The sequence below is a fragment of the Plodia interpunctella genome, chromosome 3, assembly GCF_027563975.2.
Source record: "Plodia interpunctella isolate USDA-ARS_2022_Savannah chromosome 3, ilPloInte3.2, whole genome shotgun sequence".
Taxonomy (NCBI): domain Eukaryota; kingdom Metazoa; phylum Arthropoda; class Insecta; order Lepidoptera; family Pyralidae; genus Plodia; species Plodia interpunctella.
The window spans coordinates 2569682-2587757 of NC_071296.1; the positions used below are offsets into that span (position 1 = coordinate 2569682).

Genomic DNA, 18076 nt, shown 5'->3' on the forward strand with positions numbered 1-18076 from the left:
AACAAATGCTAAAAAATACGAAAGGTTCCGTATGTTTTATGGGAGCCATATTTTTGCTCGATTTTAGGGTTCCGTAGTTCTAAAAACAAGGAACTCTTATAGTTTCGCCATGTCTGTCTGTCCGTCCGTCCGCCGTCTAGCTCAAACGTGAAGTGGTAATAATTTTTTTTATCTTTCCATACGTGTGAGGTGTTTTTGGATAGATCTTCTAAAATTATTACAGGTATAAATAGACCGTTTTTTGATTTAGTAAACCGTTCGTAAGTTGTTAAGTTTTAAAGGACCAGTTTTAGAGTCAAGTACGAAGCGGTTGTTGTTAGAAATTCAAATGTTACAGCATTAGTATTCAAAAATAACAAAATTAGAACGAAAACCATTACGCCTAAATTGGCTTTATAAGTTTACGAGTAACAGTCGACCAACTGTATTCTACTATAAAACTTCGAACAAAACAGGTGGCATGTACGGAACTCTCTGTCAGTAAATCTGACTCGCATTTCATTGGTTGTTTGGTTGACCCGAACTTGGACGGTTATTTATTATAGATAATCGTACGGAACCTTCGTACGCGACTCCGAAATCGCACTTGGCCGATGAACCCTGTAGGTTCTTGTTGTAGAGTTTCTAAACCACAATCAATTCTCTAATAAGGTTCATTAATTGACGAAGTTAATGCTGGGTAATTCCAGGATACCTGCAGATCCACGTTGGAATAAATGGTGCCATTTCTATTACAATCTTGTGGCGTAACATTCTCTCTAGAATTCCTATATTCTGTAGATGTAGATATGACCCTATCTTAGGGCCAAATTACTCCGTCGTCGTGTTCCGTTGTTTTGCCGTCCGACAACGGACAATGCAAATATTGCATGGAGATTCGACGTAAGTCCCATGGACAGGAGAACACAATAAGCTAGCTAACAAATTTTTATGTGTGATAATGACAATACTTTCAAACATATGACAAAAAAAATCACACATAATTTGGACTCGTCCAAACGTTCCATAGTAAATGACACAGTTTATGAATGTATGTTACAGTCTATAAATTATGATAATGATTCTAAATATCCTAATTTAACCTAAATTATACAATTCTCTGACCTTGTCAACTGTGTACCCTATTGCCTATAAGAGACGTCAAAAAACTAGAGCTGCTGATAAAATTTGGAGCACCTCATTCGGTGAATAATAAAATATGGAATAGTGTGTCGAAAACCGTGGTCCAGTGGCTAAAGGATATAACTTTTCATGACGCAATATCTGGTTTGCAAGTATCAATAAAAATGCTATTTTTTTTTCATAAAACCCGTCATAATTTTGGTTACATGTAAATTGCGCTCTGGGCAACGTCGTTCGATTTCCTTTGTCCGACCGATCGGACTACATGAACTTTTTATTTGGATCGATTAATCTGACTGCAAGGTATTGTAATTCTTGACATAAAACAAATCTCAAATATCACTCGTTTTTGAGCACTCGCGTAAAAATATATTTTTCTCTGCCGCCGCCAAATTCTGGAAGATCTATGGCATTGAACCCGCATTAGTTTCGATTTTGAATTTTATTCCCTGGTTAGGACCAAATTTATGGCGGCCCGATCTTGGGGCATATGTGTAAATCCTTTGATATATCATTCCACCTTAGAATTATATCATTCCGCCTTTAAATAAAACTCGCTTACTTTAAGGTGAGTTAAAACTAAATTATAAGCCGTAAGAAATTATAATAAGTTTCATTACTTGACCGTGATTAAGAGTGTGTTGCACCAGTCAACTTCGACGTTAACTTTAACCTGCGCAGAATTCGCAGTCACGCCATTTTGTCGAAACGTAAGCAGCGTGTCAAAGTCAAAGTTGACTGGTGCAACTAAGCCTCAATGATTATTTTTTTTTACTTTTGATATATTTAAATTACAAAAAGTCATCAAGCCTAGGTACATTTTATGGATTTATGGTATGAGCACTATTTTATTGGTGCCAATGAAAAAACTAGGAAAGCGAACCTAGGGCTCCGACGCATAACAGTTGAGGTTGGAACCGGGAAATTATAAAAAAAAAACATATATTAATCTCTCTCATTCCCGAGCTACCGCATGAGTCGGCTAATTTGAGAAATGCATATCAGCTCATTGATGCATCCGACGTAGCTAACTCTGTGACGCTAGCAAAGCAGCATTCAACCATTACTCAATCAGAGATTAGCATAAGCTCACTCAACGTGACAGGTTAATGACTCGTTAAGACCTCTCCGTCACAGACAATATATAATACCTACGAATTACGCGCCAAATCTATCATTTATTCTGAAATTAGACTTTCACTTGACTTTTCACGTCAAATTGTATATAGGTATTAATTTCTCGAAAAAGATATTTCGAAACGACCACTGGTGACAAGACACGCGGTTACATATATGTACGTACATGTATGTAAGGAACAATAATGGTAAGCCTCTAGTGAGATATTGTTTAGGACCAGCGTAGTTGGGTTTTCTAGATTAAAAAATCTTATTAATATGGCGAGAGACTTTACCAAACAACAATCCATCAATGCTGCTAATATGGGAGTCAACAAAAAATATATCGATTGGTAATAAAAGTATACTCTACGAGGAAAAAAGGTCACCATTCTTTGTTAGATTGTTTGTCTTTTCTGAACTCAGAGCAGCCCCTATGTTTGATAGCAAAAAACGTATAACGACTACACTATTAAGTATGGCTTCTTTTTGAAGCAAATAAAAAATGCGCGTGTGGTCTTAGGGCCCACTTCTTGAAATTCTATGACATATGTACTGTGGGAGTCACCAATGAGGTGCATACAACTTGGTTGTAAGTATCTAGCTGTGATACCAGAATCCAGTCAACACTAAAGAAGAATAACATTTAATTTTCTGAAATGACATCCTAAATACCAAAATAATTTGTGGCCTTGAAACACTACGCTCGTGATTGTGCTAAGAAGACAAAATATTATGAATAATTATCATTTCTATTACCTCATACCAATCAACATCAAATTTGTAAAAGTGTTTAAGGTCGCCGCATATATCATTAACTGACGATCAGCAGAGTGGCGCAAATGGAATGAATAACTGATAAATTAAGGTGGTAATAAAATACAGAGTTTTGTAAAACGATAAATGGCGTAGTTTTATAATTTGACCGACAGTAACAAGTGAAGAGTACGTTGTGGTAGCTGCGTTCACATTTCTAAACGACTCACAGAAAGTAGGTAAGATTTTGTGAGATGTACTCGTAGGTACAGTCGCGGATTCGCTGCAGTCTTCCTATACGAAACATGACAGATAATTGCAGGAGTACCATATTTGTATTCGTAACTATATTCACGATTGTTGAAACATACCTATCTCTGGATAATTAGGTATACATTTTGTTAAGATAATAAATTTATTGGACAAGAAATCATATCACAAAAGTAAAACTTGATGCATCAAAATCCTTATTTTATTTTCGTTCTAACAAGATTAGGATATTATTCATTGATACGAAAAATTGAAGGCATCTTTTGCGAGCTATAAGGGTGTATTTATCGTAAGCGGATTATTATATCAAGAAATTTAGGCCTTGGGACCTAAATTTCTATGTGGGATCAAAATTTCGTTGTAAATCATATTCTGCCCGGAATTTGCCTTTTTGCTTTTTATCTATGCTTCATGTCAACATATTAACTAGACTATTTGGCATTTGATTTAAAAAAAAAAAACATTTTTTTCCTGTTTAGACATTACTCGATTTCCATTTGGAATTGCGATTAATTCTTATACTTTCTTAGATAACCAACCAAATCCTTAAATATTATAAAAGGAAGTCCCCCTGTCGCGTCTGTCGTGATTTTTGTATGCGGTTTTCACCAATAGATAGTGTAATTCCCAATTATGGATTATTACTGATAATTTACTGTAGTTTTGTGCGGAAGAATCCGAGACGGGATGACAAACCTGAATATTTGTTACAAGAAAAATATTCACGCACGTACAAACAAAAAAGGAGGCGAAAAGTAATAATATATGTAGCCTTTTAAAATTGTACAATTGCTCGATAGCGGTATAAATCAGGATGTGCTGAGCTCGCCAATTGCGCTATGAAAATATATGCGGGATTTAAAAACTACCTACTGACATCACAGGCATAATTTATGACGCAATATTCAGGTTTCAGCGCAGTGGGCTGCCGATCCGTTGATACTGATTTGTGATTGGTGTTTTAAAGTTATGAGTAGTAGTAACTTTGTGGATGAATTTTATCTTTTCATTATTTTTTTATTTTATTTATAAGGCCATTTTCACACTGTGCGCCCGCGCGACCCAACGTACGTCGTGCTTTCGCTTGAAAGAATAGTGTATGGTGCCTCAGTGACACACAGCGTTATGTGTGAATCGCATTAGTATACAGTCTACAGCAAATTAAGTCACCCTGCATGAACCTTTATGGCGCGATAATAGCGGCGGGATTGCTATGAATTTGGGTAGCTTGATGTGTTGGTTAGCTGTTGACTGTGTACATAGATTCAAAATCAATTTTTTTGAGTGTTTTATCCTGTTTATTCATACACGACTCTCAATTAATTTCTTTTGAAATTGTGCAGTACATTATAATATTACTCGCATAATGTAGTTCCTTACAGAATAGGCTAAAATATTAAATAAATATATTACAACAATTGAGCTAGCCCCAAATTAAGTTCGAGATTTGTGTTATGGGATACTAACTCAACGAACTATACATTTTATAACAAATACATATATAGATAAACATCCAAGACCCGGGCCAATCAGAAAAAGATCATTTTCCATCATGACCCGTCCGGGGATTGAACCCGGGACCTCTCGGTTCAGTGGCAAGAATTTTACTACGGCGCCACCGAGGTCGTATTATTATAATGAACGTCAAAAAATTTATCATTATGATAAAATCCATAGGATAAGGGGGATAAATCATTATTATACATATATAACTTTTACTTAATATAAGTTACCACGGCACTCAAGTTTTACCTTACTTCAACATCTTCTGAACTGATAGAAATTCTTCACGTTGTTACCCCTATAAACAACAATGCTGTAGCCACCACTATACGATACGTATCTATTTTAAAAACGATTACACTCAAATCTTAGTTTTAAACATTAGCATTCATGCATCTAATTTCCTCTTTAGAGGAGCACGAATCTTATAAACAATTCGATATTTCCCAATTGAAACACATTTTTTCTTTCTAACTTCCGAGTGAAAGATTCAAATGTCAAAAGTCTTATTGGTTCATAAAACCTCTCTTATCGTTACTTAACTGCGCATAAGTGCCTTACTTTAGAACTTCCGATGAGAGTTCCAGCATAAAAAAGAAACAAATCATTCATTTTCATATGAAAGAAATTGGTGTTTATGGTATTTTGATAATAATAGGGCTTTAAGAATACACTGCACATTGGGCGAGTTAATTGAAGGCCGCGGTTAGCACTAATAATTTCATATATATAGCTTTAACGTATTGAGTTTATATAAATAGCATCGCTGTCACATATCAACACACAAGTGAGATCTGACTTTTATTAATATAAAAGCAATTTTGTTATACATGGTATAAACATAATTAAGCACGAAAGAGATAACTGATTTGCAGCAATACTAGTAGAAAAAATACTTCCCAGATATAATAAAGGAAATAAGCAAGAAGCCGCATATTTTCATCACCCTAATTTTAATCTTCTTAAATCTTTTAATCAGAACTATGCATGACATTGACATATGTGAGACCAAAGCAATGTTTATCGAAACTTTAAGCCAACACAGAGATTCACCATGCGTGCACATAAACGTACCAGAGAGAAAGAGAAATGAAAAATCCCTTTCTCTCTCTGTCTGATCGTATTTAGGTACCTTCAGCCACAAATATTCCGAGCTGAACTTTTTTTCTACATTTCGATTTTTTTATTACTATGCAGCAGGCAAACAGGCATACGGCCCGCCTGATCTGAATTGATCACCGGAGCCTGCGGACAATTGCTTTTCCAAGGGTGTCACTAGCGCGTTGCCAACCCTGATTTAATTAATTTTACCTGAATTGCAAGAATTACTGCCACATTTACTCGACCACTGTGAACTTTAGAGCTGTTTATTTGCTGCCTTGCATATAATAGGCACCGCGTATCGTGCTAAGTTTCACGTACACCGTGAAATTGAGTACACTTCATCGTACACTTCAAACAAAATAAATGGGATTTCCTAGTACGTACACTTTGAGGCAAATTAATATGATGGAGAACTGTTAGCGCGATGGCGTTGTTCATGTGCACATTTAGATGTCTGCGTTCGTGTTTGAAGGTGAATCATCAAGTATCGTCAAACAACGCTCAGATCAGAGAGAGAGATTTATTGATTTAGCAAAATCCCCAACAATTAATTGGGGATTTTGCAATTTTTTTTATTACAAATGCGAAAGTAAGTTTGTTTGTTTCTTACCTCTTCACGCATTATCAATTGGACCGATTGTTATGAAATTTGATACACATGTAGAAAATAACCTGGAATAACACATAGGGAAGTTTTTATCCAGAAATTCCTACAGGAGATAAGCCCCGGGGCGCTAGTAAGCCAAAGCTGTTTCATAATTATTGAGTACTGTACAATAAAGAAAATCATTCATTCAAAACAAACATTTGCGCAATAGGCAACATTGAATTAATAATTTACCAAAATATGTGAGAATGCACCGCCCTACCGCAGTGTAAACAAGGAAATCATCTGGTTAAATATTCACCCGCTCTCATGTCCGTGATGCAATCAGTGTGCACACTGTTTGCTCGTCATATTTACCAAATTACGGGTATATGTTGTCGCTTTCATCTACAAAATTGAATTAAGCGATTTTTGAGCAAAGTTACCTTTGAAAATTAAAGAAAAAGGGTTCGGTTTAAAAAAATTAAAAGTCTGTCTACAGGACCAATTTAGATTAGTTCTTAGAACTGTTAGGGAAACGGAAGCGGTGGTGTAATGGTTAAGACGCCCGCCTGGATCGAAAGGGCTCAGGTTCGAATCCTACTTGTGCCACATGAGTGTATACCAATCTGTCAAGGAAAACGTGCACGCTGGTTGATTCTTATTAACTTGTGTGTAAAATGGAGAAGGCAATGGCAAACCACTCCATTAATAACGCCAAGAAAGTTGTTGTATGTGTTTAATTCCACGTAATGTCCACGACCCTCAGCCATGAGGAATACGACTATGAAGAAGATGCTAAAAACAGTGGAATTTTGAATTGGCAATCTTTATACTTTTTATATCATATTTATAAATACTGGCCACACACAAAATATGTAAATGCCAAATGATAAAAAACAAACGATATCAGAATCGGATTAACGTAACTTTTCATCCATCGTATTTTTACCGCTTTTTAAAAATAAATGCTTTGATTTTTTAGAAACATAACATTTATTACTTGAAAATTTCATAGTACCTATGTTACTAACTAAAATGACTTAAGATCAACAATACACTGCATACTTTAATGCTGAGATTTCTCCTTCTGTGGATGTCGTATACGACATCAACAGCACATTAACCTACCCAAATTCAATGCAAACTCGCCGCTTTTACCGCGTCATAGAGCTTCATGCAGGGTAATTTTATGTGCTGTTTACTGTACAAGGCGAATAAGCGATGTAATACTGATATTTTCTCTATTTAATAGTTCATATCATAGACTTCAATTTGTATAATTATCGTAAATGCGAAAGCCTGTCTGTACCGCTTTCATGGCTAAACCGTTGGACAGATTTTGATAAAATTTTGCATGCAAGTTAAACCCTTAAATGTTTATAATTCTAGGTGAAAATATCTGTTCCGCTTTCGCAGAGAAATTCATGCGGGCGAAGTCGCGAGCATAAGCTAGTAAATAATAAAGTAAAATTAAATAATATTTATGTAAATTTATGTTACTTTTTTCTCTCTGTTGGTCCTAAATATTAGCTGGGTGAGAATGCTTTTAGCAATAATTTTGCTATTTCTTTATGTGTTTTCTCCCTTTTTACTTGAAACAATACAGTTTAATAAACACATTAATTACCTAAAATAGTATTCCTCAATGAATATAGCTATCGTAATAAATAATCACTTCAAATGAAATCTTAATTTTAATGAAAAGCGTGAACTTAATCATAGCATTATATCAAGTGTTCATAAAGTGTGGTTTTATACGGCAACAACAACAGCGCATCAACAATTTCTAAATTTATTGCAAATACGTCTTTATTACCGTTGAAAAAGGTCCATTTAGGGTTTCTAGACATATGGTTAAGGCACGTCGTTAATGATTATTATTAATGGCTTTTATTTTTACAGGATAAGGAAGCACGCAGTGAACAACTTTTAAGCCACGAATACATTAGGGAACATTTGACGTGCAAACATATCGTTCTTTCCTTTTCATTACAATTAAAATAAGAGAGATCGAACATGTGCTCTTTCACTCGAATCAATGGTAATGAGTGAGATAGAGCGACATGTCGCGCGTCAAATGTTATAGTGTATTCTTGGCTTTAAGACTAAGAGGGAAAATAAATTTTTGAGACTTATTATCTGTGCAATAGAAATGATTATGACAGATTTTTTTGCAAAACAAGCTAATTTTTTGTTTGTTTGTTATAAATTACTAAACTGCACACCGCCATGTTAAGACCAAGGTGTGCAAGTTTAGTAATTTATTTTCCTTCCAGAAATTATTATGTAAATATATTATCATATAAAAATATGTTTCCGAAAAAACTGCAAACAAATTTTGAATTATATATTTCTGAAAAACTACAAAGTACTGGCATTTTTTAACGACCATTTCTGAGAAGAAATGCCGAGACACTGGAACACTATTTTTTTCTGCATTTAAAGTTACTGGAAGCACCATGTATTTACTTTGCTAATATTTTTATTTTCTTCCTTGTTTCTCTATATATTGACTGTCAAATTAATAAATATTTAAACGTTGACAGAAGCTACAGTGAGGTAGTAGCGATTGGTTACATTTCGAGCAGAAACTATAAACTATCATTGTGTACAAAGTGTAATTACAGTTTCACGCTCCATTTGTGCTCAGCTGTACAACATTAGTGTTATAGCATAGCTATAAAATAAAGATGTACAGAAGTGGAACTTATCATTTGACCACGTGTTTACTAGTTCTGCTTCTTAGGGCTAGACTCCATTTCGTCGACATAGCGATTTGCCTTTCGTTGTTTTAGGTTTTTGACATTGACATCGACATCCAATCTCCATACAATTTCTGCATTAGTAATTAGGCCGCTTTACTCAGCCGATTTCTTACTAGATCAATTTTCCAACGCTTAACTTAGTTTTTTGATTTAGAAAATTTTTCAAAAATAATTGCAAATATATAAATGGACTAGGGATAGAAGTATACAAATGGACTAGAAATGCTTTCAAGTTTATCCACTTGAAAGCATTTCTAATAAATATAAATTGTTACATTGGGGTTCCTTACATAAAAATAAATCTACCTAAAACGTAAGTTTAATACGACTTTAAAATTCTGTAATTGAGGGAAAATATTAACAACACTACACTAATAATTTTGAGTTATTTACCAAACGAGTTGCCAAATCTACCTGTTCATAATATATCTCTTTAATCGTATTTCACCGTGAACAAAATGATTATACAGGAGTACATATGCGAAATAATTGACGTACCATTGTAAAATGTTGGTTATCGCTAATATTCGCTACTTATTATCTACCCAACTTCAACAAATCAGATACAAAGGAAAGAAGTGACGAGTCATTCTTCCGTACTTACTTTTTTGTGTGGTCCAGCTAATAGCTACTCTCGTCTTGGACGATCGGTTTCGGACCAAATTCGAGGTGCTTGATTGGCGGCCATTACTGATAACGATAATACTGCCCATTCCGAGTTGCACATGTCTGCAGTTAGGATGTAAGTAAGTATGGAGCTTCCTTATGGATCGATGTAAAAGTCGTTCAGAACATATGAACTCGGATGACGCTGGGATTAGCTTATGTAAATAAATGGATAACACTCAACAACCAAACTAAGCTTCTAAGCATGTATCGTGGGCATAATACACCAATAACTGCAGACAAATATTTGTGATCACAGGAAATCGAACCCAAACTCTCCAGACGGACGGACGTGGTGACCATTACGCCACAGAGGTCATAGTAAATGTGTAGTGCGCTTCTTGTGTACGATTTGTTCCTCGAATCTGTTTTCTTATATTGAGTGTGATGATGTGAGACTTCAAAAACGGCCATTAGGAATATATTTCATGTGTTTATTTTTCATATTTTGTGTACTTAAAGAATACAAAACCTTGCCATTTTTATAAGTTTTTATTTAATTTCACCTGTCCCGATGTTTGTCTGTAATCAAATCTTACAAGTTGAATTTCCCCTTGTCCTACAAAGTTGAAACTTCCCACGTCGCTTCAGTTTCCATGACAATGCATTATTATGATAAGCATGACCTGATTGTGTACTGTGTACCGTAGGAATGGCTCCAGACCCGGCAACTTCTCAATGTCAGGCGTTACATGTCACAAGATAATAAAAATAATGTCAAAAATGGCATTTAAAAAAATACTTGTTACTAAAATGTCTTGTATGAACGGCCTAGGAAGAACTGCCGTTCTTCCTAGGCCGTTCATAAAGACATTTTAGGTTGGGTTGCCACCCAACCTATATTGGATGCGTAGTAGAAGCTGTTCAAATTATGCGGCAAACAACGCCCACAATAATGGAAATTCCACGAGAAAAATACAGACGCATTTTGTGTTTTCACTCACTCCGCCAACATCTGAGAAGCTCTTAAAGTAAATTTAATTAATCCGCGCTCCTCACGAAAAGTTTAAAAGAATCTTTGAGATAATGAGGTGCTCAAAATTCTACTTTACCTTCTACTAAAATTTGAGGGTTCCGTTGGCCCCATTTAGCGGTTTCTCGATGGTGGCAGACCTGTCCAGGATGTGTGAGCCCTAAAAGTAACACTTTATGTATGCAAATTCCAAAATTTTACAAAAAAGAAAGGATCTCGAAATTCTGGCGTTTCGTTTTTCATAGAATCCTTGGAAATGTATGCGAAAAGCTTCAATTAGTGGTTGCGAGTACAGTATAGTGCACATTATTTTGTCTCATAGTAGCTTCTATGTCATGGAATTAGGGGATTTTTAGTAAATTTTGTAGTGAGCCGTTTCCTGTACAGTCCATAACAAGTCAAGCTACCTTCTATCATAAAGTCCTGTAGCAGCGCATACGTCGTGAATTCGGGTAAGTTGATCTACTGTCGACTGTACTTGTGAATTGTACTAAGAGACAAGCGACTCGCATATTTAATACGTGTCATTAGCTGATGAGAACCGCTTGGCAAAAATGTAATATGATCTGAGTATTCAGAGTGACATAATTCGTATTGATTAAAATACGGATATTATAACATTATATAGATATTATATTATACTTATATTATAAATGCGAAAATCTTTCTGTCTGTCTCTATGTTCCCTTTTCACGGCTAAACTGCTGGACCGATTTTGATGAAATTTGGTATGCATATAGGTAGTTATAGGCTCCCGTTCAAACATAGGGTAGATTTTTTTTCAAAAATCAACCCCTAAATCACTATAATGGAGGGTGAAAGTTTGTGTTCCGCTTTCGCAGAATAACTTATGCGGGCGAAGCAAAAGCTAGTATTATATGAATAAAGGATTGATAAATAAAAATTAAACACAATAAAAATTAAAAAGAGAACATCACAGAAATTTAAAAGTTAGTTCTATTTGACTGGCATTCGTTATATTCATTAGTCAGGTTCTTTTTGCATATTTCTATTTATTTTTTTAAACTGCGAACACAACAGTTGTAAGTTTAATTCACAATACTGGTGGCACTGGCCAGTAACACGTATGAAAAAGAAAGAAACTAAACTTATTCGTGTTATTTCTACCGCACATCTTTTCGTGAAAGCTCACTGTTTTTTCAGGTCGCGCCATATTATCGTGAACTTTGTAGACATAACATTTGTTCTATGTTTCTAACAATATAACTCATAAATGTTCACATACGTTGTACACCGTCAAAGGCCATGCCCGCTGTCCAAATTTGTTGAAGTGAAAACTTCTTTATCGGCGTTGTGTATTTTTCGTGATGGCAAAAAAATTTTAAAATCGAATCTATTCGAAGTGAAATGAAACCAACTAATCACATTGCAGTTTCCTCCACTTTATAAATTCTTCGGGATCATTAATTATCAGACAATTGTTCAATTCTATGGTATTGATAAATTATGAGATAGCTAACTTACCAAGTCGTCATAATTGCTTACAGGCTTGACACTATCCGATATGGGTATTAAAAGCATCCCAGCATATGAATGGAAGGTGATGTAAGCAGTTAGGTTCTTCAAACTGCGTATGTATTCGGATAAAGTTTTGGTTTACACCTCGGAAAATGCCTTGGAACCGCCGTAAACCTGTTCGTCACATGGATCACTAGATACATCATATTCTGTAAATGAAATGCACATTACGGACACTCGTTCCACTAACTAGATAATGTTCAGGACAACGCCTGATAGATTTAAATAGCAAGAAACTTAAAACATTTTTAATAATTTGACTACCTGCATATTTTTATTATATCCTTGTCATTTCTACATTCGCAAGTGTAGCCACGTATTGTACTATGCTCAGAACCAAAAAATTTTCCCCTGTCCCGTTTTCTGTAATCAAATCTTGCAAGTTAGATTTCTCCTACTTTCAGTTGAGTTGAAATTTCCCACATCTCTTCTGTTTCCATGACAATGTATTATTATGATAAGTATGACCAGATGGTGCAGCCCGTTTCGGCTCCAAACGAGGGGAACTCCTCTACCGTTCACAGCACACGCAGGTGTTAGGCGTTAAATGACATAAGATCTCTTTGACGACAATAAAAGCTTGTGGCAAAAATGTCATTTTTGTAAAAAAAACCTGTGTGATGACGAAGCATGCTGCAATTAAATATTTGTGCAGAAATGACGAAGCTCATATCCTTAATTCCTTGTTAATCACTTTGTGACAAGTTTGATCAAAATGTCTTTTAATTAGCTTACAGTGAGGTGTCCCAGTGCTGGACAAGGCCTTCGCCATGCTTTTTCACCCATATCTGTCTAGGGCTCAGATTAGGCAACTCTATTAAAATTGAAGGTCGCGTTTGTCATGTTTTTTTCATAAAAATGAGGAAACTTCCCTTACAGGAGTACTTGAATAGCTTCGACATTGGAGTGTGAGTGAACCTGAAAAATATATAAAATAACTCACGTCCCCAGTTGTAATCCCAATTGCGGTTGGGGTTAGCGCCGTAGCATCCATTCGGTGATTTTGATCGGGTTTTTCTCCACATGCGATTCTGAGGATAAAATTTTTAGTATTTAGTTAGCTCAATGCATTTTTTCAACGTTTCCGTCTAGTGGTGTGACAAGCTTTGACAGGGATAAATTTCAAAAATAGAACGAGTTGAGCATTTAACCTCATGGATTTTTCAAAGTTGCATATATTTTAAGCCCGGCTACGTTAGTTTGAAGCCAGATAGCTCTTCATATAGGATTGGAAGCGAGGCGTCTTCTACAGGCGCTCGATTTCCCATAGATGAAATTTTATCAATGACTACTTCGCGTCATGACGATGTTACCAAGTCAATGCCAATTTGTTTGGAGGGCTTATTGGATTTTGTATGTACTCCGAAGTGTATGCAGGATTTCCCGGATTTTGTCGTGACGAGAGAGGTGTCGTTCGACACAACTCCCCGAGTTCTTGATGAAACGCATATAGTTGCATCACGTTATACAGAGTTCAACAGGTATTTGACAACAAGAACAGGTCCAATCATATCAAGTGAACTGTATTATAAGTATTAATTATTAGTATTAATGCATACCGTATTAAAACTATAATGATAGCCATCAGGGTTGATAGTGGGGAAGATATGCCACTCAAACTTGTCTCTGAGTGCTGTGATGGCCGGGTCTGAGCTGGTGAGCAGTTGGTTGATGAAGAAGGTCGTCGTGGCCGGAGTGATCCACTCCCGGGCGTGGATACCTGGGTAAATACACTTAATTTCCTCACTCTCATCGAGTGTGTTATTGCTAAGAATAACCAGATTAACAGATTTCTATACAACTCGTCGAAAAGTGATAGTTAATGATGAAAAATATCATCTGTATATCGAAGTAAATAGCATGAGTACTATAATATATTGAGCATGAATGGTCATTTGTATGAGCATAATTTTTCCACCATTAGTTACTAACCAGTGTATAAACGAGCGAAAATACCAGACAAAAAACATCGAAGTATGTAGTACAATCTGCGCCCTAGAAAAATTTGGAATAAAAAATACCATATGTGTTATTCCAGGTTATATTCTACCCGTGTACCAAATTTCATAACAATCGGTCCAGTACAAATTGCGTGAAAGAGTAGCAAACTTAATGAAAAAGAGACCAACCTGATTCAATGAATACTATCTTTTTATTTGTCCTTGTAGGAGTATTTATACGCAACCCCAGGATCTCTCGACTCTCATAGCTCTGTCCTCCTACCACCACATTGGTCCACTGAGGGTAGTCGTTACTCATGTTCCTTAAGAAGCTGTAAATCTAAGAATAGATAGTTATAAACAATTGTATAAAAATCTCCAGATCCAGAGCTAAGGATTTTAAATAAAAGTACGGAAGAGAAAATTGTTTCATAGATTTAGGAGCCACGATGAACAGATAGACAATGTAGACATACAGGTTGCCCCCCTCCCCCCTCTGTTTGCGTCAATGGTAAAACTACCTTGGAAGAATTGTGTCAAAGATGATGATTATAACAAAGAAGTTATTGGTTGGAAGAAGTTATATGACACATATAACGTATTGGGTGAAAGTTAACGCAGAATGACTGACACATAATACACACAAAAATTATTAAAAAGAAAAAAAATCTACAAAACTAAGTAAATAGATATTTTAAAGTACTTACATCATCCACATCGTAATAAGCTTTCCAGGAAAAAGGTAATCCCGACCGCCGGTAGACTTGTTTTTCGTGTTCAATGATTCTAAATAATAAATTAACTGAATTTTAATAACATAATAAGCAATCTTTTATCTGTATATTTGCATAAGCTATTCATGAAAATTTACAACAGATTAATGGACACAGTAAGTACATACTTTGAGAAGTCTTCGATAATAATTTCTTTATGCAAATCATAATGTTCTAATGCGGTAGAGAATGTTTCGACCAAATCCGGCGCAATCAACACTTCTGCGCGCGACCGCCCCTTTTCATAGTACGGGATTTCCTATTAAATAAATTAAAGTAAATTTATTGATTACAGAGGCCTTAGGACTGCACCAGTCAAGTTTGTCATTAACTAAAGTTAATCTGCACGCCGCTGTCGTTAAGATAAAATGCCGTACTTATCGTTAAAATATCCTCAAAATTCACTAGTGAAAGTAACCCTTAGAATGGGTTTACTACACCTTTCACTATGTTCGCAGTGAAACGTAGCTAACCATTGCGGTCTAGAAGAATCTCCAATTTATCGCACTTTCTATCTATGAGAGAGAAGAAGTGACAAGCTTCTATAATTTTATTTCGCTCTTAGAATAACTATACATCAAAAGTGATAATTGACCGAGAGAGCGAAACGAGCGATGTGTACAAATCAACTTGGGGTAAAAATATTTTTTTGTATGTATGTTTATAACTTTTGAACCGTTACTCTGATTTTTATGTAATTTAAAAGGTACGGAGGATCTGTCAATAGAATTTTTCATTTCGTGGGACACCAAATCGGTTAAGTCGTTTTTGAAATATTCACAATTTTGTTAAAATGTATTGTGTTCGCGAGGTCCAAGTCGCGGCGAACAACTAGTGTCTTTCAATTGACTGTAGTTGTGTATACACTATTGTTCCTGATTGCAGAACAGTGACAGAAATTAAGAAAATTTTCCTGAAGTACTTACAGCAATTGCAGTCAAATTTGTAATAAGTTTTTGTATGTTGTCAATATTTCCATTAATTTCATAAATTTTGTAGTTTTTATAACTTTTGTAGTCTGCAACGGCACCGTTCTGATAAGGTGCAAATAAATATATTACTAAAAATAACAACATTGTGTCTGTTTTACTACTCCACGAACAATAATGTGTATTTTAACTACCTAACTTGATACTTTTATATAATTTACAACGATAATTAACAAATATATTTATTTAGAATAATTTAAAGCAATTCACGACGTTGTACATAAGTAAATACACGAGTTATGCGTTATAAATTGAACATTCTTTATGATGAATGTTAAAAATTCTCCGCTTTATCGGACTGAAATGTTAAATAGTTTAAAATTAACTGCATATTATTACAAAGTATCTGAACAATTCAAATGTAGGTCGTTTCCACCACAATATTATTGTCTTTTACAACGCTTTTACGAGCGGCCGCCTGTCGGACGTCAACACTGTTTGAGAATACTGTTGTTACATCTTTGAAGTCAAGGTTCATTTTTCAACCCTTGTTACCTCGTGGCTTCACCGTCATCTCATATTTTCATTAAAAATAATAATAAATTAATGCGTGGCAAAAAACGAGTTCACTTTGAATTACATATAACACTATATAAACTCAACATTTTCTACAATATCCGGAGCTGTCCACATTGATAAATGAAAGGTATACCTCCACTGGATCGAGACGACCTTTGTAAATCTCAAAAGGTGAGGGCACTGATAAGTCACCGTGAGTCGACTTGACACATTTGGATAGACGCATATGTAATTCGGAGATATTCAGATGTTTATAAACTGGTAAATATGTATGTACCTAAATTTATAAATGGCATTAATAATCGCGGCTTTCGACGTTAACTATGCTGGGCTCTGTCTATCCCGTAAGGGAAAATGATGTGTAAAGTTTATAGAACACTTATACCCCACCGTGTCCTCTAACATAGTTTACATTGAAAAGATGACAGTTGACAGCGAGATCAATGTAATGCCGGAACCACGCTATGGTAGAGCAGTTCGCCTTTGACGGATTCGGTATACATTGCTGGTTTTTCAATACGGTTAATAAAAGCTATCATGCAAATTACGCAATGTTTATCGGCGATTGTGTGGAGCCGGCATAAAATATGTCTGCTACAAATACATCTCGCAGGATGGGAGCGGCGCCTTTATTAAATGTGCATTGCCGGCTTAGGGTAGTCTTTAGCAGTAGGTTTATCCTAAAGTGAGAAGATAATGCAAGAGAAAGCTCGGGAAAATATTGCTATTGCTATTTAGCATTGCTATTCCTAAATAGCAATAGCAATGTTTTCCTGCGCTTTCACGCTTGTTAAAAAATAGAGCGTGTCAAGCAACTGTCATTTGACAGTTAAAAAATTTCCCTAAAAACGTCTTTCTCCGTGTATCTTATTCTGTACATAGATCATATGACATGACATATCGATGGAACTACGGATTGTTCATGTTGAAAACAACATAAATAGAAAAATCTGCTCTTTGAATCAAGTAAGTACCAAGGAGAGGAGTATTTCGTCGACTGATCCCATCAATTCTGGACCCGCGGGATCAGTTGACGATATGACGTTATTATTTTAGTGTTTGAGTGCAGGGTCGGATAAGTGGTCCCGCTTATCAGATTGAGTGCAGGATCAGTTTACACATGAAATCAATATATAGAAAACTCTTCCGTTACTGTGTGACTGACAGACAACGTACAGCCGAAACTACTGGGAGTAGGAAGCTGAAATTTGGCATGAGCACTAATGATTTCCTGAAATTACCACGTGGTAATTTTAAATTAAACGGATTTTTACTCACATACGAAGTTGTGGGCAACAGCTAGTTTTAACTGGTCCCGCGTGTCAGAAGCTTAGTCGACTGAATACCCCCACAAGATAAAACGTAATAACATGTCTACATTCACAACTATTTATTTGCTACTTTGTTTGCTTTCCGATCCGAATAGAGTAGGTTATTTCCTTAATAAGATGC

At 35.5% G+C, this 18076-nt stretch overlaps 1 protein-coding gene across 3 annotated transcripts; it reads right to left on the reverse strand.

Annotated features, from left to right (window-relative positions):
- Positions 1-9304: 9304 nt before the first annotated feature.
- On the reverse strand, positions 9305-16347 carry LOC128683826 (zinc carboxypeptidase A 1-like). Of its 3 annotated transcripts, none has more exons than XR_008406327.2 (7): positions 16043-16346; positions 15245-15375; positions 15051-15129; positions 14533-14683; positions 13963-14123; positions 12350-12552; positions 9305-11024 (listed from the first exon to the last, which is right to left on the reverse strand). XR_008406327.2 is itself a non-coding variant. In XM_053769790.2 (7 exons), coding segments are annotated over exons 1-7 (828 nt in total). In that variant the 5' UTR covers positions 16193-16347; the 3' UTR covers positions 12536-12550. The 3 variants fall into 3 exon arrangements, 2 of the variants coding, with proteins under 2 accessions (XP_053625765.1, XP_053625764.1); XM_053769790.2 differs by lacking the exon at positions 9305-11024 and adding an exon at positions 13281-13434 and having other exon boundaries at positions 12536-12552; positions 16043-16347; XM_053769789.2 differs by lacking the exons at positions 9305-11024; positions 12350-12552 and adding an exon at positions 12747-13434 and having other exon boundaries at positions 16043-16347.
- Between the last annotated feature and the right edge of the window lie 1729 nt (positions 16348-18076).